A 26584-nucleotide genomic window follows, 5' to 3' on the forward strand; every position below is an offset into this window, starting at 1 on the left:
TCCTCAGAAATAACAGTTATCATTTTATCATATTTGCTTTCAGCCTATTTTTTAAAAAATAGATTTAGCTAAGGGCCGGCCCGGTGGCATAGTGGTTAAGTTCACACGTTCCGTTTCGGCGGCCCGGGGTTCACCAGTTCGGATCCTGGGCGTGGACATGGCACCGCTTGGCAAAAGCCATGCTGTGGTAGGCATCCCACATATAAAGTAGAGGAAGATGGGCATGGATGTTAGCTCAGGGCCAGTCTTCCTCAGCAAAAAGAGGAGGATTGGCAGTAGTTAGCTCAGGGCTAATCTTCCTCAAAAAAAAAAAAAAAGATTTAGCTAATGTCCCAGTTGACCAACACCCCTGTCCCATTTTTCCTCCCACTTTCCTCTTCCTTGACAGAAAACTGTTTGAGTTTAGTGGGTTTTCTTCTAGTCCATTATTATACTTTTATATATGAAGCTATGCATCCATAAACTATGTATTCTTTTGTCTGCTTTTAAAGTTTTTAGTTTCATCTAAGTTATACATGATACAATTTGAAAAGTCAAAAAGTTCCATAGGTCTTGTTGATTCAAACAGCTGTCTCGATACCCTACTCTCACCATATACCCCATCATTTCTTGTTCCTGGGAGCCAATCCCTTTATTTTAGATGACCCTTATGATATTTACTTCCATATGTCTGAGTAACACAATAATGCTATCTCTTGAGTATTCATTTCAGTTGTTATCATTTGATTTCCCAATACAGAAGAGTAAGTTTTAGCTCTTTTTCATTCTTTGCCTACAAGGAGGAAAAAAAGAGGTGGAGTGGGGAGGAGCCAAGAGTAACAATTTTGAAAGCTGGAAAGCAAACCATGGGTGGTAATTTAGCACCTGAAAAAGCTCAAGTCTTGGCCGTCAGTAGGGAAACTTATACTGCAGCACCCCTAAAAGGCTCTGGATTAAAGGCAGCAGGTACTTCAGAAGACAGAAATGAAAGCAAGAGGATGGGTCCCTGATCCCCTACCTAACTCTCCATGGGCAGGTGACTGTCCTTCCCAATCTTGGGTGTCGGTTTATTCTTCGGAGAAGGCAGACAGAGGGTCTGCAGTATTTGAAGGCACTATCGTCTAGCTTCCAGAACTGGTTAAGAAGTTCAATGTCTTTCTGACTCTTGAGCTTTTGTAAAAATGTTGTTCCTTGACCCATTCCAGACATTTGAAGGATTGTCTCTTTGTCCCCAGAATTTTGAAATTTTACAATGATGTATATTAATGTAGGTCCATTTTCATCCATTGGGCTGGACTCATTCTGGAAATTCTCATCTTTCAGTTTGGGGGAATTTTTGAACTATTTCTTTGATTAATCCCCTCTCCCCACTTTTTTTTTTTTTTTTTTTTTTTTGAGGAGATTAGCCCTGAGCTAACTGCTGCCAATCCTCCTCTTTTTGCTGAGGAAGACTGGCCCTGAGCTAACATCCATGCCTATCTTCCTCTACTTTATACGTGGGACACCTACCACAGCATGGCTTTTGCCAAGTGGTGTCATGCCCACACCTGGGATCCGAACCGGTGAACCCTGGGCCACCAAGAAGTGGAACATGCGAACTTAAATGCTGTGCCACCAGGCTGGCCCCATCTCCCCATGTTTTGGTTACCTTTTTCTGGCACTCCTATTATTCAGATGCCGGACTTCCTGGGTTGGCCCTTTAATTAATTTTCTTTTCTGTTTTCTTCTTTTTCTTTTTTTTTGAGGAAGATTAGTCCTGAGCTAACATTTGCTGCCAATCCTCCTCTTTTTACTGAGGAAGATTGGTGCTGAGCTAACATCTGTGCCCATCTTCCTCTACTTTATATGTAGGATGCCTGCCACAGTGTGGTTTGATAAGTGGTGGGTATACCCGTACCTAGGATCCGAACTAGCAAACCCTGGGCCACCAAAGCAGAGCACGCGAACTTAAGAGCTGTACCACTGGGCCAGCTCCATCTATTTTTCTTTTAATTAAAAAGAAAACTTACTGAAGATATAAAAAACAATTCCTAAAAGACTGACTTTTCCAGAAAACTGCAGTTACACAGTGCGTTGCATCTATCATGTTAAAACGTGCATTAGACACAAATATAAACCATGAAACAAGCCACCATTCTTCAACAATCTGAGCAAAGATAAAATGCATTTTTCCTATTTTAAATTTCTTTCTCTTTTTGAGTTTTAAAAATTTTCTGCTAGCATGCTTTCATTTTAAAGGTCTCATTTTGTTTTCTGAATGTTCACTTCTTGAAACAGCATGTTCTTTCACAAATATAATATATTAAGTCTCTGAGGACATTAATGATTTTTTTTTGGTCTCAATTTCATCTTGATGCATAGCCTCTGCTTCCTCCAAGTTATTTGTTTTTTTCTGCTTGCTTATGTTAGTCTCTGTCTTTCATATTAAATGTTTTCTTCATATATCTGGTGACTTGTCTATATGCTCCTACTTAAGAATGTGGCACTAAACGGTTCTCCAGAAACTCTGTGATCATGAGAGTAGTCTTCACCAAGGGTGATCTTGCTGGTCTATTTCCTTGGGGAACTCAATGTTAGTATCTTCAAGTTCTCTCTCTCGGGTTAGGCAGAGACCCCAGAAGTTCTTCCAGTCTCCTACATGGAAGACACATTCCTGTCTGCCAGGGTCCGGAAGCTGAATGAGCTGAGTGAGGGAAGAAAACCTCTAAATTATTTCATAAACTAAATATTTCATAATCTAAGTAGTTCATAAACTTGTGCTTAATCATCTTGTTTCCAGTATGGTATTTCCATCTTCAACTGTGCCTGGTGTTCCTCAGTAAAAAAGATGGCAGAAGCCGCAGGTGCGTAGGATGGAGTTGAGAATGGGTGAGGAGAGTGCCTTGGTGTTTGGCCCAAACCAGGGCATAGTGCCTGGATAACTAAAGAATGAATATCAGCTTCTTTCCAGTGCTCCAACTCCTTAAGTTTTGTAACTACAGCCCACTGAAGAATTAATTCATCCCCTCAGTCATCAATTCTAGTGGCAGCCCAGGTAGGCAGCTGCTGCCTATGAGCTCCGACACATGCCAGGTGGCTGTACAGCAGCTCCCTTGTGCATTAGGGGGAAGAAAGAAATCAGTTATAGAGCTGCTAATCTCTGCTCCGACAGCTGGAGGATGAAGCTCTGGGCTGGTTCTTTATAACAGGAAGGAAATTCTGAAAGCCAGTGTGTGAAGAGAAAACTTAAGAAACCCTTGTGTCTGGCAGACTTGCCAGCTTTGTGGAAATGGCAGTGCTCAGATGCTTTACAACACACACTGTTAGGCACAAATTTGAAGACCAGGATACAAGACTCCACGCAGGGTAGGACAACTCCACAAATGAACAGATTTCCAAGGTAGCAGTGGCACAAGGAAGGAGGACACCAAGGCAGGTGAATTCTCTCTCTCCTTGCCGGAGAAAAAACAGTTACTCCAAAGACTAGATGTCCAGTGGCCTTCCAGGGTTGTCAGGGCTATCTCTTACTCTCTGAACAACCATAAACTGTTAAGATCCCCTTTGTCTCAGTTTCTCTGAGAATAGAGAAGAAATAACCTACCTAACAATCTGTCCCCTAGAGTGGACTGCATTTTAATGTATTTTTCGCATAAAATCTTATGGAACGTGCAATTTGGTCTCCTGTTTTTAGCTTGCTATTTTTATCATAAGCATTTATTTCCCTTTATCATTAAGAAAAGTTCTTGGCAAAATTAATTTTTTTTTTTAAAGATTTTTTATTTTTTCCATTTTCTCCCCAAAGCCCCCCAGTACATAGTTGTATATTCTTCGTTGTGGGTTCTTCTAGTTGTGGCATGTGGGACGCTGCCTCAGCGTGGTCTGATGAGCAGCGCCATGTCCGCGCCCAGGATTCGAACCAACGAAGCACTGGGCCGCCTGCAGCGGAACGCGCGAACTTAACCACTCGGCCACGGGGCTAGCCCCTGGCAAAATTAATTTTAAAGGCTGTACCCATTCTCCTACTGTTGGACATTAGTTTCAAATGCCTTTTTGTCATGAAAAATAAAACTGCCATACGTGTCTTCGGACTTACACTTTCTAAAATAAATGTAAAAATTGAAAGTAATACAGAAAAGTACAAAGTAAGTTAAAAAATCACCCCAAATCCCATCACTTAAGGAAATCACTATTCATATTTTAGTTAATATTCCTTTCTGCTGATATATTTATCTGAATTTCATATTATTTCTCTACTAGAATTAATAGGTCAAAAGATTTGGCCTCGCTTAAGGCAACGTGTAATTCCTTAGCCTTGAAATTTAGACCTAGCGATACCTACTTCTTTTTTAGATTTATTTTAATCTTTCAAACCCAGAATATGCCGGAAATCGCCACAGCAGGCAAGGCCGTATTTTATTCCTTCTAAAACCAAAGCCATTACAGTTGAGAAAGGTGTTACGGTCCCGACTCCACAGAAGCAAAAAAAATAAGCCACTTTAAGCCCGAGGCCGGCGCTCTCCTCACGTGACGCAGGCGCTTTTCCTTTAAACGCCGGCTCACATGATCGCAGAAGCGCACACATGGAGGAAATTCACGCTGTCAGCGTAGAGAGTCATTCCTCCCCGACCTTCCTAACCCTAGGGTTTCTGGCGTCCCCTCTCCGGAAGCCACAATTCCTCTGGAGACTTGTCTTCCTCATCCCCTTCGTCGTGTCACCCATTCTCTCTCCTTTCCTTTCCGTTAGTCGCGGGCCCTAGAGCCCCTTCTCTTCTCCCCTAGGACTACATTTCCCAGGAGGCATCGCGGGTCCCGCCCCCGGCAGCGCGCAGTGTAGGTCGGGGGCTGAGGTCCCAGTGTCTCCTCGCCGCGTGCGGCGCGGAGCAAGCGCACTACAGGTTCCGTGGCGCCTCGCGCGCGAGCCGAGCCGGACAGGGTAGGGTTGGGGCGGGGCGGAGTGGGGCCGGGAGAGGCCGGGGCTGGCTGGCGGGCGGGCAGGCGGAGGAAGGGGGTGGGAGCGGAGGCGATGGAGGGGAGGAGTGGGGGAATGGGGGAGGGAAGGGGAAGGGAGGCGGGAGGCGGGGCCGAGCAGGAGCTGGAGCCGGAGCCGGAGCCGGCGGTTGCAGTGGAGGCGGTGATGTCGGTGCAGGTCGTGTCAGCAGCGGCTGCCGCGAAGGTGCCTGAGGTGGAGCTGAAGGACCTGAGCCCCTCCGAGGCGCAGCCGCAGCTGGCACTGAGCACGGCGGCCGTGAGCGCCATGGCCCCCGCGGCGGGCGGCGGGGACCCTGAGGCTCCAGCTCCCGCTGGCGAGCGGCCCCCGGCCCCTGGCCCGGGCTCGGGGCCCGCCGCCGCCGCTCTCAGCCCTGCCGCCGGGAAAGTGCCTCAGGCGTCGGCCATGAAGCGCAGCGACCCTCATCACCAGCACCAGCGGCACCGCGACGGCGGCGAGGCCCTGGTCAGCCCCGACGGCACCGTCACCGAGGCGCCGCGCACAGTCAAGAAGGTACTGGGGCCAGGCTGCCTCTCGCGGAGAGGGAGGGAGGGGGACGGCAGATCCTCTCGGCTCGGCGGCACCACCCTCCACGCCCTCCCTTCCGATCGTGGGAGCAGAGAGACCCGTTCTCCCCTCACACCCGGTCTCCGAGAGATGCCCCCACCCGGCCCCAGTGCTGGGGAGCGCAGTGTCCGGGTGGCCCTCCAGTACTTCGCTGTGGATAGCGTGGAGGGAGCGCTCTCCCCTACTACTTGGAATAGGCAGGAGGAGGAGAGGCACCTAATACTACTCCCTACGCCCCCGACATACTCTCGTGTGTTGTTTTTCAGACTATCCGGGGAGAACACCCCGATGGCTTAGAAAAACCTTACTGCTTGTGAGAGTTCCCCCAGCAAAAAGCGGGGACAGATCTTTTCTATTTGGAGAACGAGTAAGCAGTAGTTCCCTCGCATTGGAATTCTCAGTTGTCTGGTTTCTGTGCAGATGATGACTTTCTGCCTTTCTGTGGCCACTCGCTTCCACCGAGCAGTACTGATGCTGTGCTCATCATTCCACGTACTGCAGTATCCTGGCATCTTCTCTGAATGTAGAAGGGTGATGGAGAGATTCTCTTTACTCTTTTCTCTGGGGTTTGTCCTCTCTGCTCAATAGTTGGTCACCAGGATTGTTAGACTGTGTATGAAGAGAATGATTGTTCTATTGGTTCCTTTACTATGATCTCAAAGTGTTAGGAAAAAATGCTTCTACTTTTAGGAAAGGCGAGCCTAGTGGGGCTTTCTGTCTCAGCTGTCACCTTCTTTCAGACATAGTTTTGAAGAGGCAGTAACCTCAGAACACCAAGGAGTAAGAGTGCCTGGATGTGTGATACTCTCATGTTACTCTTACAGTGGCTCTCCCTGGGGTGTCTCTCTTCTCATAAAGCTGAATCAGCACAGAAAAAACAGGCAAATACTGGAAAAGACTGAGATGTGGGTCGTATAAAAAGAGATGATGGCTCTAATTTCCAAGGCACAACATGTTCCGAACACAGTGATTTATGTTTATTGTTGCGAATGATTTTTAATTGCGTTCTCAGAACAGCAATAAAGTGGTGTAAAGTCTATATGGGTTTTGCTGTAGAACTCGGCTGGATTGGAACCAGCCTAACTTTTGTTTGTAATAGTCTCATGATTAAGGTCTGAAACAGATAACCCTTTCATTCTAATTACCCAAATATAGGTGATAAACAAACGATGTCGGAGGCAAGACTGAAAGAATTTTCTTAATGATGCAAAAGAACAGTGTTCTTGTCATTTGCAATATGAAACTCCTTTGGGGGGAATTATAGGAGGAAAGAGAGGCAGGACAGGCATCAGTGCTGGTAGTACCTGGATATGAGTCTGGAAATCTGAAACATATTTCTGACTAGTTGAGTTGCTGTATAACTTTGGCCAGATCTTTTCCCTGTGACTAAGGGTCTTTTTGTATAAAATCTGTAATTTGATTAGATTTCTTGAGGGCAAGAATGTTTAACAAATTACTTTTAGAACATGAGATTTACAGTCAGGCAGACCTGGATTTGAATCCTAGTACCCTCACTAACTAGCTTTTGGGTAATTTCCAAATTCTCTGACTCTAAGTTTCCTCTTCTATAAAATGAGGATGGCAATACCATTGAGGATTAGAAATATTTGTAGAGAGCTTTAGCATTGAACTTGGCACATATAAGTAAGAGCTTAAAAAAGGATAGCTATTATTATTAAGAATTGATTTTATTTTATTTCTCCTCCCATCATAGCTTAAGTGGATGCCACGATGACCTTCTCTGAAAGGTACATACAATTCAATAAATTCTATATAAAGAAGTTAGAAAACCACAGGCCAGTGTATCAGTCTGTTTTTCTTAATTCTACATGTACTTCTTGATTATTTTCCTTGTTGTTGAACCACCTCCTTCCTGTTTTTCCTGCATCAAAATGTAAGTTCTATGATTCTAGATTTACTCAGCAGCCTCAAGGCTATGGAAGACAGGGCTAAGCTTGCCTTACAATGTTAATTGCAACCGAAAAAACAACTTCTCTGCTGAAAGTTAAGCAAGTGAAGCTCTGGGCAAGGATGCAGCTGTATGACACAACTAAAGGCATTGCCAAGCTACTTTCTGGGGACAGAGTCTTTTACTTTCTTGATATTGAATTGGCTAAATTATAATAAGTGCGTGAGACTGCCCTTTTTCCCCAAGTTGAAAGTCACCTCACCAAGGGACTGCAATGTGATATTTTTGTTTGTTGAGCCTTTCTTGATTCTTAGATTGTTTATTTAAATAATCATTCTGACCTTGACTCCCTTTTGCTTTTTTTCCAGTGTGTGTGTGGGGGCGGGGGGTACTAGGGATTTGAAATACCTGCCTTTGGCTGTGTAATTGTTGACTGTTGCTTTTGTTTTGTAACTGTCACACACAAGCTTTTTTATCTTAAGTCACATTTCCACTGATGGTTTCCCTTAATGCATTTATGTATCTGTCATCAGCTTCCTTAGTTTTCTTACTTTGCTCAGCCACAGAAGGGAAATAAACTTTTTACGAAAGTCGGAATTCCCAAGTACAGTAGTTAGTAAGAATGAACATATGGTGTGCAGGTTATTCAGTCACATCTTATCTTTGTAACTTGTGGTGCTCTGGGGACTAGATCTTGTCATCATGGCTATGATATATTTGTATATAGCATCTTTCTTCATAAGCTCACATCAAGTGAACCCAACAAACCAAAAATCTCTGTAAGAAGTGATTTGTGAAATGAGAAGATAAGTTCCACAGTGAATGCAGGAGTAATAGTTGAGAGGATTTCTTCCCTGAATTCTTGAAAATACAGGTTAATAGGAATGTCATAGCACAGCAGGGAAAACAAGGCAGGAGAGGATTTATTTCAGAGAAGTTAAAACTTTCTGAAAATAAGGCTGCGAGCCCAAGAACCGCAACTACTTTGTGCTTACGTCAGTATCAATAATGACTATGTTCAAGCAGATTCTTTATTTTTTCTTGGCACACGTATTAACCTTGCACTGGCTTTGTTGCTGTCAGCAGAGAATGAGTTGAGCCATGTTAGTGCTTTCTTGCCCTGAATTCCTAAGCTCTTGATTTGTTTAATTATAGATTACTCAAATGGAACCTTTTGGGTATAGGCATGGGAATGTGGGAGCAGTATGACTCATTTTTGCCAGTTAGCAAAGTACAGCCCTGTACTATGTTCAGAAAGGCAATTGGCAGATTGACCCTAATAACAGTTACCATTAATTGGCCTTTTATATGCCAGGAATTGTTTTAGGCATTTTTCTAATCCTGACAACACCACACCAGTATAGGTGGCATTATCTCCATGTTATAGATAAGGAAATGAGGTCCAGAGAGGTAAAGTGCCTTGGCCAAGGTTATACATCTAGAAAGTCGCAGAAGTAGGACTTAAACCTCTGTCTTAAACCTTTGCCTGTTCCCATAGACCATATTCTTTTCATTATGCCACACCAATTCTTTCTAACTTCTTAGTTGCTGGATTCTGGCTTTCTCCCAGAAGTCTTTCAGAATATTCAGTGAACTCTAAGGTATGTCTGTCTGGAGTAACGCGTTGGTCATCCCCAAACCAAAGTAAGGAGGGTCTGAGTCAGGGCTTTAAGAGGAGGATGGAAAAAAATTGTACAAATGTAGAACCTCAAAGAATTGTAAAATTCTTTGTAAAATTGTAAAAAAGAGGAGAAGAATATCTTATATACAGTTGGACATTGCTTAACGACAAGGATATATTCTGAGAAATGTGTTGTTAGGCGATTTCATGGTTGTGTGAACATCGTAAAGTGTACTTACACAAGCCTAGATGGTATAGCCTACTACACATCTAGACTATATGATACTAATCTTACAGAACCATGGTTGTATATGCAGTCCATCATTGACCAAAATGTTGTTATGTGGTGCATGACTGTATAGAAAAGCATTTCAAGATCTATGATGCTTTTTCACATTAGTAATTTACTGATAATCTGAGAAATTTATTCTTATTTTCAAAGTTATAAATAAATCTGGAGTGCCTGAGGAATATGCTCCTCCTTCCTGTCCAACTAACAAGTTTTCCCTGTTTTTTAAGTCCCACTATCTCTATGAATCAATTAGAGAATTAAACTTTTTGAAAATTAGAGGGGGCAGCATACTGTTATGCATTCCTGCTGTGTACCAGGCATTGTATTAGAGCCTTATATATACTATTTTATTTAGTCCTTTTAAGAACTCTCAGGGATAGGTAGTGTTATCCTTGTTTTATTGAGGAAGCTGAGGGTTGAAGAGATTAAGGAATTTGTCTCAAGGTTATACATTTAGCAATGTGATGGAGCTAACAGAACTCAAATGTGTTGGACTCCAAAGCTCAAACTCTTGTTTCTTTTCAGTTGAAGTATTTCTCTGTTCAAAGCTCAGATTGAACCTTTTAAATCTTAGTTAATCTGTTTATTTTTTGTGGATGTTTTTATCTCACTAACAGGTAGTTTCTTTTTATTTATTGAACTTATTTAATGTCTAACCATACATTTACCAAATATTTATGAATTTTCTGAGAAAGCAGCCCTTATTTTATGTTAGCATAATTTGTTTTGTTTTATTTTGTTTTCAAAGGTTTAACTTTATTTATTTCTTTTGAGGAAGATTAGCCCTGAGCTAACATCTGCCAATCCTCCTCTTTTTGCTGAGGAAGACTGGCCCTGAGCTAACATCTGTGCCCATCTTCCTCTACTTTACTTTACTTTACTTCCTCTACTGGCCCCTATATTAGCATAATTTGTGAATTCTGTTCTCCTTGGACCTGGGAGAGATTGAACATTAAGTGTTTTTTTAGGGGGTTGCTCAGTGCTGAAGTTGCAATTGTGTATTTTACGTCTTAAGGAAGACTACTTAGGTCCTTAGTGTCCAGTTAATTCAAGAAATGGATAGTTCATGAAAAAGAGAGAGTGAGTTTATTATATCATTTCCTTGAAAGTGATCCTCTCCCCTACAATGAAAGAAAAACAAAGGAGAGATTTTTGGAATCTTTATTCAGACTGTTGTCAAGTTGAGTTTATTAAAAATACGTAGTTTCTTTCATGGTAGTTCTTGCTTAAATACTTCAGAGAGGTACAACTGAGGTGAATGGGAGAATAGTCCTGGTAGTTGCCCTGGCCCTCTGCTGTGCCATCACGTTCAGGTGATAGGCACAATTAGAGGAGCTGAAATTCCATTTACCCAATAAGAGTTTAGTAAATTTGATCAGGTTTCTGTAGAATTTGTAGGAGCTTTTTTCTTTCTTCTTTTTTTTTTCCCTTATTCTCCCCAAAGCCCCCCAATATATAGTTGTATATTCTAGTTGTAAGTCCTTCTGGTTGTGCTATGTGGGACACCGCCTCAGCATGGCCTGATGAGCCGTGCCATGTCTGCGCCCAGGATCCGAACTGGCGAAACCCCATGCTGCCGAAGCAAGCCTGCAGACTTAACCATTCGGCAGTGGGGCTGGCCCACTGTAGGAGCTTTTTATAGTCTAAATGACCTATGGCCTGAGATTCAGTGAAAGCTGAGCAGAGGAGAAAGCGGTGGATTGAAATTTCTTCTGTAACAGTTCTAAGTCTAAAACTATTTTTGATTAAATGACTTAAGACATATCATGTATATGATTTTCAGTCTCCCTCTTCTCCAACTATATTCTACAACAATTCAATTAGCCATTTTCCCCCTTGGACGCTGCATTAATAGCTTGTAATTTCCTATTCTTTTCTTCAAGGGTCTAGCCGTAGAAATGTGTCTGTTTGGGGCACCTGGTTCTTCTTAGCTCAGTACTTATGTTAAGGAAGGGTACACAGGTTTTAGAGCTACTGGTGGAGTTTCTGACTATATATCAGGCTTTTCCTTAAAGCCCTTCTGAATACTGCAAAGCTGACATTGAAAGTTAACCTGAGACTAAAACTGGCTTCATCTTCCCTGCAAACTTATCTTCTGCAATGCTCTATTGTGAACCCTTTTGATCACTCTAAAGGATCTGATACCGTTGACTACCTTTTCTTGGAAACTCTTCTCTTGACTTCAGTTATAACTCTTCAGTTATGGCTACCGTTTACTGAATACCTACTGTCTGCTAGGCATCTCTCTCTCTCTCATCTCATTTAATCATAACTTTATCAGATGAAAATTATCTTTTTTCACAGATGAGAAAATATAAGCTCAAAGAGGATAATTAATTTGCTTGTGGCTTTGCCAACCTGTGATGCCTTTGGGATTAGTGAGATGAAACACTGCCAATAGCAACAGTGGGAGGCCTTGCCACACTGCCAACCCCCTACTTTTCTGACCAAAATCCCATGTGAAATCTGCTTAAGCTACTGCATGTAGGCTGCTGCTAAGGCCGCTCTGTGCACCCTTTTGGAGGGGAAGACTAAACCACCATACCTCATATCGCTGTTTACCTCGGTCTCTATGTGATGTCCAGTCATCCATTATCTTCCTAATACTCATTCTTTTACTACTCTCTTCATCTTCTCAGCTGATCCAATCCCCCAAAATCTTTTCACCGTGTTCTCTACAACTTGTCCCTCCCTTATCAGCACATCCCTATGCTGCGTCAGCCTCAGGCAGCAAGATCAAGTAACAGAGGCAACATTGGGGGTGCTGTTAGTGTGGCCCCTGTATCCAGAACATAATGGTGCAACCCAAGCTGCAGCATCTCCTGCTTGGCATTTGTAATCATGACATCTGCCAGGCCTCTTCTGTGTATGATTTTGGGTGGTGTTTTTTAGCTGTGTAGCCCTGAAGCAGGTTCTCTGCTCTGAAAGCTACCTCATATCCTTTCTGTAAATTCTTTTTCTGTTAATTCAGCCAGAGTTGACTTCTGCTGTTTGTGGAACTCTGAGTGATGTACTGGTTGAACCCAACCATCTGCCTTCTTAGTTGCTTGCATTGTTGGAGCAGAGAGTTGCTAGAGAAAATCAGAAAACCAGGCAGATTGAAGTCACTATAAATTCATAACCATAGCCTCGTATGTGTAATCATCATTGCCTAGCAATGTTATACATTTCTCTAGTAAGTTCACTTTACCACTCACTGCAAATGACTATTTCATACCATCTCTATTTATTTCTAATCTCACATATATGTATATTTTTTAAGATTGACACCTGAGCTAACCTATGTTGCCAGTCTTTTTCTTTTCCTCCTTCTCCCCAAAGCTCCCCAGTACCTAGTTGTATTTTCTAGTTGCAAGTCCTTCTAGCTGTGCTGTGTGGGACGCTGCCTCAGCATGGCCTGATGAGCCGTGGGAGGCCCATGCCCAGGATCTGAACCGGTGAAACCCTGGGCTGCCGAAGTGGAATGTGCAAACTTAGCCACTTGGCCACAGGGCTGGCCCCACATGTGTTCTTTTTAAACCAGTGATATGCTTTATAGTCTATTATAAAAACAGAAACCACCAAAAGGTAATTCCCTCCTTTTTGTACCCCCCAAGTTTTGTATAAACTTACTTGCATCTGGGGCTCATCTTTTTCTCCTTCCCACCTGTTATGTTAGAAGAAGTATCCTTCATTCTATCAAGACCAGTCCCTCCACAGCTGCTCTAATCACATTCTCCTGTCTTCTTAAAGTACTTCCTTTGGTTACTTCCTCTTTCTACTACAGCCTTTCCTACTATTCCAACTTGCTCTAATCTCTCCCATTTGGAAAACTCTGCCTTCTGACCCCTGTATCTTTCTGCTATGATCCTGTCTTTCTACTACTCCCTTTCACAGCTAAGCTTCTTAAAGGAGTTTTCAGTACGTGCTATATACACATTTTTTTCTTTCCCTCAACTCTTTAACCCACTCCTACTCCAATGCTCTGACCCAGACAAAGCTCTCTTGTTAAAGTTGCTAATGTCCATCGGATTGGGAAACATTGCTGTCTTTTTTCCCCCCCAGCCCTCACCATATCAGACCTCTTGGCAGCATTTGACACCAACTTTTTTTTCTTTTGGCACCAACTTTTTACCAAAACACTCCCTTCTCTTGGCTTCCATGACACTGCTCTTTACCAGTTTTCCTCTTATTTCTCTGGCTGCCACTCCTCAGTCTTCTTTGTTGGCTCTTTCTACTTGATCCTGGGTCCTCTGCTCTTTCCATTGTGTTTTCTCCCTAAGTCATTGCTATGCCTTTGAATATCATCTATATACCAGCAACTCCTCAAATTGTTTCTTTAGCCAGGATCCCTCTTCTAAATGCCAATCTTGGGCGTGTACAACTGCCTGCTTATAGTTGAACTTCAAAACTAAGATATCCAAAATGGCATTTTTTTATCTCCCTGTCCAATCCCCAAAATATGTTCTCCTTGTTTTCTTCATATCAGTAAAATGCGTTTATAGTATTTTTCTTTAAAAAAATTGTTTTTAATTACAAAAGTAATACTTGAATATATTCTTGTGAAATAATTCAATCTAATAAAGCAGAGTCCTTCCTTGGCCTTTAGCTGGTCTCATTCCCCTCCCTAGAGGTGACCTTTGCTATCAATTTATCTTTTTGACCTTTTTCTCTGACTTTACATTTATATTGATACATAGAGAAATTTATAGATTTATAATAACTTGTACATAAATAAAAACACTATAAATACATTGTTTTACAGGTTGCTTTTTTCACTTAACAGCATGTCTTGGAGCTTTTTACATATCACTACGCATATCTCTATCTCATTCTTTTTAACTGCTGAATTGATTTCCAAAGTCTATACCATTATTATTTATTAAACCATTCTTCTCTTGATGTACACTTAACTTAATTTTTTTCTTTATAAAGTACTGTAGTAACTATCTGCATGCATTCTCTTTGTGTACATGTATAAGTGTTTCTCTAGGATAGATACCTAAAAGTAGAATTTTGGAGTTGAAAGATATCCACGTTTTGAACTTGATATATAATGTCATGTTGCCTTCAAAAATGTAGTACCATTTTACACATCAGCGAACTATATACAAGACAACCCTTTCACAAAACCTTCACCAATAGTGGATATTTTTATTTTTATTTTTATTTATTTATTTATTTATTTGAGGAAGATTGGTCCTGAGCTAACGTCTGTGCCGGTCTTCCTCTATTTTGTACGTGGGATGCTGCCACAGCATAGCTTGATGAGCAGTGTGTAGGTCCGTGCCTGGGATCTGAACCCATACACCCTGGGCCACTGAAGTGGAGTGTGCACACTTAACCACTACACCACTAGGCTGACCCTGGTGTTTTTATTAGCATTTTTCCCACTTATAATGAGGCTGAGAATATTTTCATGCATATATTGGCAATTTATTTTCTTTTTCTTGTAATTGCCAGTTCCTTAACAAATATTTATTGAGTGACTACAATGTGCCCAGTGCTGGGGATATAGCAGTGAACAACATAAAGGTCCTTGCCCTCCTATTGACTTGTCTTTTTCGTGTCAGCTTGTAGGAATTCTTTGTATGTTCTGGATATTAATTTTTTGTGTATATGTTGCAAATATTTTTTCCTACTCTATTTCTTGTTGACTTATAACTTTATGATTTTAAAAGTTTTTATGTAGTCAGATTGGCCAGTTTTTTCCTTTATGGCTTAAACATTTTGTGTCTTAGAATGGCCTTTCCAACCCCAGGTTTATAAACAAATTCTTTTATATTTTCTTCAACTGTTTTTTTTTCTTTTGAGAAGATTAGCCCTGAGCTAACTGCTGCCAGTCCTCCTCTTTTTGCTGAGGAAGACTGGCCCTGAGCTAACATCCATGCCCATCTTCCTCTACTTTATCTGTGGGGCGCCTACCACAGCATGGTGTGCCAAGTGGTGCCATGTCCGTAGCAGGGATCCGAACCAGCGAAACCCGGGCCGCCGAAGCAGAACATGCGCACCTAACCACTGTGCCACCGGGCTGGCCCCTCTTCAACTGTTTTAATGGTTGTGTTTATTCTGTTTTGGTCTTCAATCCATCTGGGATTTATTTTTGTTTGTAGTGTAAGATAGGGGCTATTTGTAATGTAAGAGAACTGTTTGTCCCCAAATAAAATTTCACGTTTTACTTTTTCGGGTTTGTACTCTCTTTCTTTCTCTTTAACTTGTCCTCCTTAACTGTTTTTCTTTCTTAAGTTTTAGCTAGACATGTAGAAGTCACTTTTGATTGAAGACTGTTATCTATTTTTTTTTTTAAAGATTTTTTTTTTCCTTTTTCTCCCCAAAGCACCCCGCTACATAGTTGTATATTCTTCGTTGTGGGTCCTTTTAGTTGTGGCATGTGGGATGCTGCCTCAGCGTGGCTTGATGAGCAGTGCCATGTCTGTGCCCAGGATTTGAACCAACGAAACACTGGGCCCCCTGCAGCGGAGTGCGCGAACTTAACTGCTCAGCCATGGGGCCAGCCCCGACTGTTATCTAAGTCAAGAATGACACTAAAATTTGTCATTTTGGTAGTACCAACTTAGTGCTTATAATGAGTTATTCATAGAAGCACTGCTATTTTAGCAAATTCTACTTATTGTTTGTAAGTAAACATAGTTATTATTGTTTAGTGGGTATAGATTATTTTTTGATAGAAATTGGAGGGGCCAGTCTGGTGGCATAGCGGTTAAGTTTGTGTGCTCTGCTTCAGCAGCCCGGGGTTCGCTGGTTCAGATCCTGGGTGCAGACCTATGTACTGCTTATCAAGCCATGCTTTGGCAGGCATCCCACATATAAAATAGAGGAAGATGGGTATAGATGTTAGCTCAGCGCCAGTCTTCCTCAGCAAAAAGAGGAGTATTGATGGCAGATGTTAGCTCAGGGCTAATCTTCCTCACAAAATAAATCAATCAATAAAATTTTTTTTAAAATCATAAAAATCATTAAAAAAAAGACATTGGAACCTTAGCGATATCTCAAATATATATCCTGTGCAACAGTGGTCTGCAGAGGAACTTACCTTCTGCAGTTAAATTCTAAGTTGGAAAAATGTAGTACTGTGTAGTCCTTTTCCAAAATGAAATCTGATTTTTTTTTAAGACGTTGCCAAGAATTGAGTATGTGTGATGAGACAGTAGTCAGAGAAATTTTTGCCCTGATTAGATAGTTGTGTGTATCTGCCTTTCAAAGTTGACATTGCCTGCTCCAAGTTAAAGAAGGACTTCTTTTCCTGGCAGGTAGATAAAGTGTCTTCTTCAACAAAGCTTTGTTGGATAGAGCTTGACTGAGTTTAGTCTTGAGTCACTTTGCTTTGGGAGACAGAAATGGAACAGGAATTTTTTACTACATTCATGTCTATTGTTTCTACGAGGGATAGATGCTAATGCTAGTTCCTTTTTAGGGTCTCTGCTGGGCTGTATTATAGAAATAGAGAAGAACTTTACTACTTTTGGATACTTGTCTAATAATCTCTCCTGACACATTGTGAGCTTCTTTTGTGCAAAAACCATTTATGTGTTGTGTGCTAAACACTGATAAGAGATAGAGTTATTACAGCAGCAGAGTATCATTCTTGCCCTCAAGGAGAGAGTACGGAATGTAGATATGGAAATAAGTAAATACAGTATAGTTTGATATGAGCAATACTGGAAGCAGGAATTGTTGCAGTTTGAAGAGATCAGCATTGAAATCGAGGTGTATCACGTTAGGGAAACTAGTTGGTTGTCCACCCAGGAGGCTTCACAATGTAGTAGAACCTTTGTGAGGTTTCCATGTTCCAGCTTTGCAAATCCAGAAATTCACATTTTTAGAACACCTAGAGATCATTCACCTTTTAGGACTGGCTCGTTCAAGCCAAACTCACAAGAGACTCATATTTAAAACAAAATGATAAATTCTAATTTACGGTCAGGTGTATAACACTCAAGCTGATCTGATACACATGTCAGTAAGAGGATACTTCGGAAAATCTATCATGGGAAATCTAATTATAGGTAGAGGCAGTAGTTTGGAATCTTTTAGATCCTTGCCACTCAAGCTGGTCCATGACCAGAAGCATTGGCAACACCAGGGAGCTTGTTAGAAATGCACAATCTCAGGCAACTCTGGTTCTCTACTAATGTATACCCACCAGAACCTCAGTTTCTTACTCATTGTTGAATAATGTTGACTTAGCAGTTGGTCTTATTTCATGTTTCTCTTCTATGAAACCTCAGAGTAGAGAAGTAAGAAATTCATTTTAGGGTTTTGTGGAAGGGTAGACATCTATAATAAAACTTATAAAACTTGTAATCAAATACTTGATAGACATAGAGACATAGAAACGCAGACAGGCACAGAGATGTAAAGACAGACACACAGTGATCCCTCACATACAGCGGAACCCTCACGATCCCTCTATCCAGACCCTTCCCACACACAGAGACACACCCACAGAGACGTCCCACACAGACTCACACAAAAACGTAGAGACCCCACAGAGAGAGAGACACACATACACTAACACCCAATGGGTAATACTTAAAACTCAAGATTTTCATAGGACTTGAGTAGTGTTCTCCATAGTTATTTTGAGGAGAAGGGACAAGTATACTCTTTAAGGTACTTTTTACTGAGTCAGAAAATAGAGCAAAAACAGATGGGCTGTCATTGGGTCTGCAGAACTTTGATTGCTATAAAGCCAGTTTTATTTGAATTCTTCTCTCTCGAACTGCTTGTTCCTGGGCATCATTTTCAGTTTGATGTACTCATCATGCTTGGATGGAAAGTCATTGTCCTCTTTCTTTCAGGAGCTTGCATCCTAGATTGCTGGTTAAGCAAAGTTCCATGCTCGGTTCTCCTTGGCACTAATTAAGACACTCCCTCAGTGCTATCTGAGTCACATAAATCTGCCCAGGATCGGAAGATCCAGAAACACTGTACCTATGTGGAGTACTTGTACTGAGTCCCCATTGGGTGTGTGGGACTGAAGAATATAGGATTGCGAGGGAAAATTATGTTAAAATTAGAGAGAGAGCGAGCCAGGCTGATGATCTAGTGGTTAAGGTTTGGTGCTCTCACTGCTTCAGTGGCCCGGGTTTGTATCCTGGTTGTGGAACTACACCCCCTGTCTGTCATTTGCCATGCTGTGGCGGCAGCTCATGTGGAAGAACTAGAAGGACTTACAACTAGGATATACAGACATGCACTGGGGCTTTGGGGAGGAGAAAATAAAGGGAAAGATTGGCAGCAGATGCTAGCTCAGGGTGTATCTTTAAAAAAAAAAACTAGAAAGAGATGTAATTTTGCGTTTTTTAGCTGTTGGCATTTGTAGTCTAAGTTTTCGTAGAGACTTGTGGTGAAACTTAAGAATGATTTGGGAATAATTTAGTTATAAAAGATTTTTAAACTACGCTGATGTGGGTGGGGGATGGCACATTGATTGTGTTGGTTGATAGATCACTGGTATCCACATAGCCAGGGTTTCTAGTATCTTCAGCATCATTTTATGAAACAGATCTTGTTAGGGAAAAGAAAACTCAACCGTACAGCAGGTTTGTGCCAAAATACTTGAAAGGTTCTATCACACTGAGGGGGTTAGACCCCAGAGAGACATTAGTAGAATAGTTTTACAAATGTTGGTTCCAAAAAGAGATAAATATTTTTCTCTTGCTGCCTGGTACATCTGTGTTCATTTGACCAAAAGCCTGTTTAAAAATTATTTTTTCCAAGCATGTTGAAGAGTACTGAGAAAATTGTACTCACTGCTCAAACTAACAAATGTTAGTATTTTGCTGAATTTTCTGTAGATATTTTTTAAAGATAAAAAGCATTGTAGATAAAATTAAGACCCCTTTGTACCCCTTCTGTGTTCATTCCTTTTCTTCCCTTCTCTTCCTCCCATCACAGAGGTAACTGCTATCCAAACTTGGCTGTTTATAATTCCCCTTCATATTTTAATACTTTAGCTATATATTGTTTATCAATATGAATTGTATATTGATAAACAATATATAGCATTGTTTTGTATGTTTAAAAACGTAACATAAATGGTATTATAGAGTAGATGTTATTCTGCAGCCTACTTTTTTCACTCAACTTTATTTTGAGGTTTTTTTTTTAAAGATTGGCACCTGAGCTAACATCATTTGCCAATCTTTTTTTTTTTCTTTCTCCCCAAATAGCCCCGGTACATAATTGTGTATTTTTAGTTGTGGGTCCTTCTAGTTGTGGCATGTGGGACCCTGCCCCAGCGTGGCTTGATGAGCAGTGCCATATCAGTGCCCAGGATTCGAACCAGTGAAACCCTGGGCCGCTGAAGCGGAGCACACAAACTTTACCACTTGGCCACGGGGCCAGCCTCTATTTTAAGTTTTAACCGGTCTGTGATAACGTGTAGATTTTCTAGTTGATTCATTTTAAGTACTATGGAGTATTTCATTGTATGAATATACCACAGTATACCCATTCTCCTACTAAATTTCTTTTCTTTTCTTTTAGTCTGGAGTGAACACCCTTAATCATGTTTCCTTATGCACGTGTATGATAGTTTCTCTAGGTTATATTCCTATAAGCAAAATTGCTTAAGATATATCAACTTTACCAGATATTCCCAAATTGCTTTGTAAATTGGTTTTATTAATTTCTGTTTTCTGAATCCTTACTAATATGTGCTGTTGTCAGATATTGAACTTTTGTCAGTCTAGTAGTTGTGCATTGATATCTTTGTTGTTTTAATTTGCATTTCCTTGGATATTAGTGAGATTGAGCATCTTTTAATATGTTTATTTTTAATTTTTTTGTTATTTTTCCTTCTTCTTCCCCAAGCCTCCCAGTTCGTAGTTGTATATTTTAGTTGTGGGCCCTTCTAGTTGTGGCATGTGGGATGCCACCTCAGCATCACGCTTAAGAGTGCGTGAACTTAACCACTTAGCCACAGCGCTGGCCCCTTTTAATATGTTTGTAGTACATTTGGATTTCCTTTTTTGTAAGGTGTCATCTGTGTTTATGTTCTTTCCCATTTTCCTGTTGGAATTTCATTGGCTTTTCTTATTGATTTGTAAAAGTTCTTGGGATATACTCATTTTAATCTATTATCACATATATGTCTTGCAAGTATCTTCTGGCCTGTGGCTTTCTTTTTTTTTTTTTTTTACTTAAATTATGACTTTTATACAGAGGTTATATTTTTTATTTTAAAATTGATCGGGACCGGCGCCGTGGCCAAGTGGTTAAGTTTGTGTACTCGGCTTTGGCGGCCCAGGGTTTCACTGGTTTGGATCCTGGGCATGGACATGGCTCCGTTCGTCAGGCCACACTGAGGCGGCATCCCACATGCCACAACTAGAAGGACCCACAACTAAAATATACAACTATGTACTGGGGGGATTTCAGGAGAAAAAGCAAAAAAAAAGATTGGCAACAGTTGTTAGCTCAGGTGCCAAGCTTTACAAAGAGCCCAAGTTAAAATAAATAAATAAATAAAATTGATCAAGTTTTTTCTGTATATAGTTTGTCCGTTTTGAGTCTTGTTTTACAAACTTTTCCCTGTCTTGAGGTCATGTACTCTTCTATATAGTCTTCTAACGTGTTTAATTTTGTTTTTTCACAGTTCGGTCTTTAATATATTTGGAATTTATTTTTGTTTATGGTGTGAGATGATGATCTAGTTTTATTTTATTTTTCCCTATGGATAAACCACTTGTCTCAGTCCTATTTGTTGACTAAGCCTAGCCTTTCTCCATTGATATTCAATGCCACTTTCTGTCATATACTCTGTATCCATTGTGTTTCTGGGTTCTCTGTTTTGTTTCATTGATCTCTTTGTCAATCTCTTTACCGATACCACACTTCTAAGTGCTAGAATTTTATGATAACTCTTGAATTTTCTTGGGTAAATTCCTCCTAATGTATTCTTTCTTTATTTTTAACAGCTTTATTGAAGTAAAATTTACATAGGATAAAATTCACCCATTGTAAATTACAGCTCAGTGACTGTTAATAAATATATTTGTAGTTTATTCACTGTGGTAAAAGGTATATATAATGTAAAATTTACCACTTTAACCTTTATTTATTTATTTATTATAATAGCTATCCTAGTGGGTATGAAGTATGTAGAGTTTTAAAAACACCAGTCCAGTTTTAGAACAGTTCTATTTCCACAAAAAGTCCCTTTTTTCCATTTGCAGTCAATCCCTGCTCCCACTCTTCACCCCAAGTAATCACTGATTTTCTTTCTTTTTTTTGTTTGCTGAGGAAGATTCACCCTGAGCTAACATCTGTTCCCAATCTTCCTCTTCTTTTTTGCTTGAGGAAGATTTGCTCTGAGCTAACATCTGTACCAGACTTCCTCTCTTTTTGTATGTGGGTTGCTGCCACAGCACGTCTGCTGATGAGTGGTGTAGATCCGTGCCTGGGAACCGAATCTGGGCTGTTGAAGTGGAGCGTGCTGAACTTAACTACTAGGCCATGGGGCTGGCCCCAGATTTGCTTGCTTTCTTTATAGATTTGTCTTTTCTGGAGATTTTATATAGGTGAATCATACTATATATAATCTTTTGTGTCCAACTTTTTCACTTAGCATAATGTTTTGAGTTTCATTCATATATCAGTAGTTTTTCTTTTTTATTGTTGAATGGAATTCCATTCTATGGATATACCATATTTTATTTATCAGTTTACTAGATGATGGACATCTTGATTTTTTCCAGCTTTTGGCTATTTTGAATAATGCTGCTATGAACAATCATGTTGATAAGTCTTTGTGTGGATATATGTTTTAGTTTCTCTTGGGTAGATATCTAGGAGTGGACTTGATGGGTCATGTGTTAGGTTTATGTTTAATTTTTTAAGAAAATGGCAGACTTTCCCAAAGTGTTTGTATGATGTTACAGTCCCGCCAACAATGTATGTGTTTCACTTTCTCTACATCCTTGCTAACACTTGGCATTATCAGTCTTTTTGTTTATAGCCATTTTGGTGGTTGCATAGTGCTATCTTATTATGATTTTAGTTTATATTTCCCGTGACTAGTGCTGTTGAGCATCTTTTCATGTGCTTATTAGCCATTTGTATATGTACTTTGGTGAAATGTCTATTCAGATCATTTGCCCATTTTTAAATTGCGTTGTTTTCTTATTACTAAGTTGTAGGAATTCTTTCTGTATTCTGAATACAAGTCTTTTTTTGGATGTATGATTTCCAAATGTTTTCTTCTAGTCTGTGGCTTGTCTTTTTATTTTCCTAATGATATATTTTGAAGAGCTAATGTTTTTAATTTTGATAAAGTCCAATTTATTACTTTTTTAATAGATTGTACTTTTGGTGTTGTGTCTAAAGAATCTTTAACTCAAGTTCACAAAAATGTTCTATGTTTTCTTCTAGCAGTTTTATAGTTTTAGATTTTACGTTGAGGTCTATGATCCGTTCTGAGTTGACTTTTGTTTATAGGGTAAGAGAATGGGCCTAATCTTTTGCCCTTCATATAGATATCTAATTGTCCCAGGACTATTTGTTGAAAAGACTGTTATTTTCTTATTGAATTGCCTTGACACCATTGTTGAAAATTAGTTGTCTATAGATGGTGTGGGTCTGTTTCTAGACTCTGTAGTCTGTTCTGATCTGCTTGTTTATCTTGATGCCAATACTATACTCTCTTGATTACTTTAGCTTTATAATAAGTATTGGACTTGGGTAGTGTAACTGCTCCAATTTTGTTCTTCTTTTTTAAAATTATTTTGACTATCTTAAGTCCTTTAAATTTCCATATACATTTTAGGATAAGCTTGTCATTTTCTACAAAAAAGCTTGCCAGGACTTTGATAGGGATTGTGTTGAATCTGTAAGTCATTTTGGGAGAATTTCCATCTTACTGATATTGAGACTTCCAATCCATGAACATGGAACATCTCTCCATTTTTTCAGATGTTCTCTAATTGCTCTTAGCAGTGTTTTGTACTTTATAGTGTACATGCTTAGCACTTTTTTTGTTAAATTTATTTTCAAGTGTTTTGTTTTTTTGATACTGTTATGAATGGAATTGTTTTCTTAATTTTTTAAAAAATTTTTTATGTTTTTTTTTGAAGAAGAAGATTAGCTCTGAGCTAACTGCTGCCAATCCTCTTCTTTTCGCTGAGGAAGACTGACCCTGAGCTAACATCTATGCCCATCCTCCTCTACTTTATATGTGGAATGCCTACCACAGCATGGTGTGCCAAGTGGTGCCACGTCCGCACCTGGGATCCGAACCGGTGAACCCTGGGCCACTGAAGCGGAACGTGTACACTTAACTGCTGCGTCACCAGGCTGGCCCCTGTTTTCTTAATTTTATCTTTAGGTTGTTTATTGCTAGTATATAGAAATACAAGTGTTTTTTTTACTGTGGTAAAATATGCATAACATAATATTTATCATTTTAACCATTTTAACATGTTCAAGTCATAGGTATTAAGTACATTCATGGTGTTGTGTAACTGTTGCCATTGTCTATACTCGCAGTTTCTTCATCATCCCCAACAAAAACTCTGTACTCATGAAACAATGACTCCCCTTTCTCTCCTTCTCCCAGCCCCTGGAAACCTCTATTCTACTTTCTGTTTCTGTGATTTTGCCTCTAGATACCTCATATAAGTGGAATCATACAATATTTGTCCTTTTGTATCTGGGTTATTTCACTTAGTATAATGTTTTTAAGGTCCATCCATTTTGTAGCACATATCACAATTTCATTCCTTTTAAGGGTTGAATAATATTCCATTGTATCTATATACCACATTTTGTTTCTCCTTTCCAGTGTTGGACATTTGGTTTGTTTCTACCTTTGGCTGTTAGTAATAACGCTGCTATGAACACAGGTGTATAAATATTTGTGTGAGTTCTCTGTTTTCAATTCTTTTTGATATATACCTGTTAGTGGAATTGATATTTGTATATCGATCTTGTATCTTGCAACTTTGTTAAACTTATTACTCTAGTAGTTTTTTGGAGATTCTTTCTATTTCTCTACATAGAGGTTCATGTCATCTACAAATGACAATTTTACTTCTTATTTTCCAATGTGTATGCCTTTAATTTCTTTTTCTTGCCATATTGAACTGTCTAGAACCTTTAGTACAATGTTGAATAGAAATGGTGAGAACTGACATCTTCTCCTTGTTCCCAATCTTAAAGGAAAAGTATTCAGTCTTTCACCATTAAGTGTGATAATTAGCTGATAGTTGGTAGGGCAAATTTCTCCTAATACATTCTTTAATGTCTTAATTTTAACTGATTGAGAGACTGGATAAATTGGCCTGTATTAGTGGTATCACCTGCTTGACATTATCTTAGCTATAAAATTGACAGTCCTTTTATCTCTTGTACAATCAGGCAACCTTGATACCCTTTAAGTTTCTACTTTGAGTTATTGTTTTAATCAGTAATCTAAATTGGCAGCTCATAGGCTGCCTGTCCATGTTTAAGTCTGTGGTATCTAGATTGTGACCAAAAAAAGTGAAGCCTTTATATTCCCTGATGCTGTTTTAAAGTTCATTATAGTTTTCCTTCTATGGGGAGAGATTCTGTGATATTTTCTCTTTAATGTAAAATATATGTGTTTGTGTGTAAACTAAACTACATGTCCAAATAATAAGTGTACTTTATTTTGTAGTCCAATCCTGTTGTTTCAGCTGTTCTCATAAGATCCACAGGCAGCACTCTTCTTCTCGTGGATGGAGACACTGAGGTTTGCATACCTTGATTGATAAGTTTATGTGTGATATTTCAATTAAGTGCCTTATCCCTTAGAGTAAACTCTTCAAGGGCTGAGACCACATCTTTCTCCTTCACTGTATTGTCAGCATCTGGCAGATAGTAAAGGTTTTGAATGAAAGAATGATGAAATCAGTCTGTTTTGTGATACTTGCGTAAAGAGGAGTGATTAGTGTAAATTAGCTTGGCTTTAGGGTGAATTTTCATTCTCTAGTCCTCAAAGCATTTCAGAGTACGGATTGTTGTCTATTTAGCTTAAATAGAAAATTTTTCCAGTTTCCTCTTAGTAATTAAGCTAGATATTACTAAGTTTGTTGTTATTCTCTTACATATGTACATTTTAAAAAGTTTGAAACCTATCCCTTTTCCTTTACAGTTTGGTAGATTTCAAAGTAAATCTGTGCTATGGTTCTGGCAATTATTCAAACTATTTTCACATCATTTCTTAGAGATTTTAGGCCTAGCCAGATGTGACTCATTTTGGGTAATTTTGTAGGAACCTGCTTCAATAATTAGCTATAAACCTTTGGGATACCCAATTGTCAGAAAGGAATAGTTATGAATATCATTTAGGAAATTGATATATTTTTAGTAAAATGGCATTGTTCACTCCTAAATCTTTTCCTTTCAAGTTGGGTCAGCATTTATTAGTTGTAATTGATTTATAAATACATTCTGATTTTAACAGCTCACTTGGGTTGCTTGAAATGAAAAATTAATATTTGGGATTTGAGTCTTCTTCTCCATTTCTCTCTGGTTTGTTGACTAGGACCTTGCTACAACATGGAGAACTGTTAGAACTTGAACATCAGGAGGTGAGCTGAAGTTTTTGGCTCCCAGCCTTATCCTTTGTCCTTGTGCGTCACTGATGCTTCAGTGAGCTCATTAGCCCATAATTTTTTCATCTGTATTTCTCATGCTGCTTGATAATGTAGAAGAAGGAAAATTCTTTTTCCTGCTACTCTCCTGGGATGGCTGGCTGGGGCCCTATAAATTGGACTGATAAAAGACAGATTAACAAGAGAAAAGCATACAGATTTATTTAAGGTAAGTTTACTTGACATAGGAGCCTTCATAAGGAAATGAAGACCTGAAGAAGTGGTTAAACCTGAGTGTTTTTACATTAGGTTTGATGAGATGTGGAAAGTCATGGGAAAATGTGATAGAACAAAAGGATATGAGCTAAGGGCAGTAAACTGGGGGTAACTTCACGAGGCCTGTTCGTTTGGATTCTTCTCGGCATCCCTCCATCTTTGGAGATAAGGATGCTCCTTTCCTCCCTCTATAGTTACGTAAGGGCCTTTTGACCTGCTTCAGAGGACAAGGGGAGGTCAGAGAGTCCTTCCTACACCTACCATTTTTCATATCCCTTCAGCTTAAAGTAGTCAATTTGCTAAGGTGCCATATTTGAGGGTAATGTGTTCTGAATGCCATTATTCCCTCTGTCTAAAACTTTTCCCAAAAAGTTTCACAGTCCAGAAACTCGGTTGGTAGATTGTCCCATAACCC

The 26584-nt window shown here is 39.8% G+C and overlaps 1 protein-coding gene across 5 annotated transcripts in view; it reads left to right on the forward strand.

Moving 5' to 3' along the window:
- Positions 1-5043: 5043 nt before the first annotated feature.
- Positions 5044-26584, forward strand: part of AHCYL2 (adenosylhomocysteinase like 2) — a 167894-nt gene continuing 146353 nt past the window's right edge. For all 5 annotated transcript variants that reach the window (XR_006889724.1, XM_046669301.1, XM_046669304.1 and 2 more), the window contains exon 1: positions 5044-5458. Coding sequence is in view for 4 of the 5 variants with exons in the window: in XM_046669301.1 (XP_046525257.1) it covers positions 5093-5458 (366 nt within the window). In the remaining variant the exon portion in view is untranslated. The remainder of the gene's footprint in view (positions 5459-26584) is intronic.

This window comes from Equus quagga, chromosome 8, assembly GCF_021613505.1.
Source record: "Equus quagga isolate Etosha38 chromosome 8, UCLA_HA_Equagga_1.0, whole genome shotgun sequence".
NCBI classification, from domain to species: domain Eukaryota; kingdom Metazoa; phylum Chordata; class Mammalia; order Perissodactyla; family Equidae; genus Equus; species Equus quagga.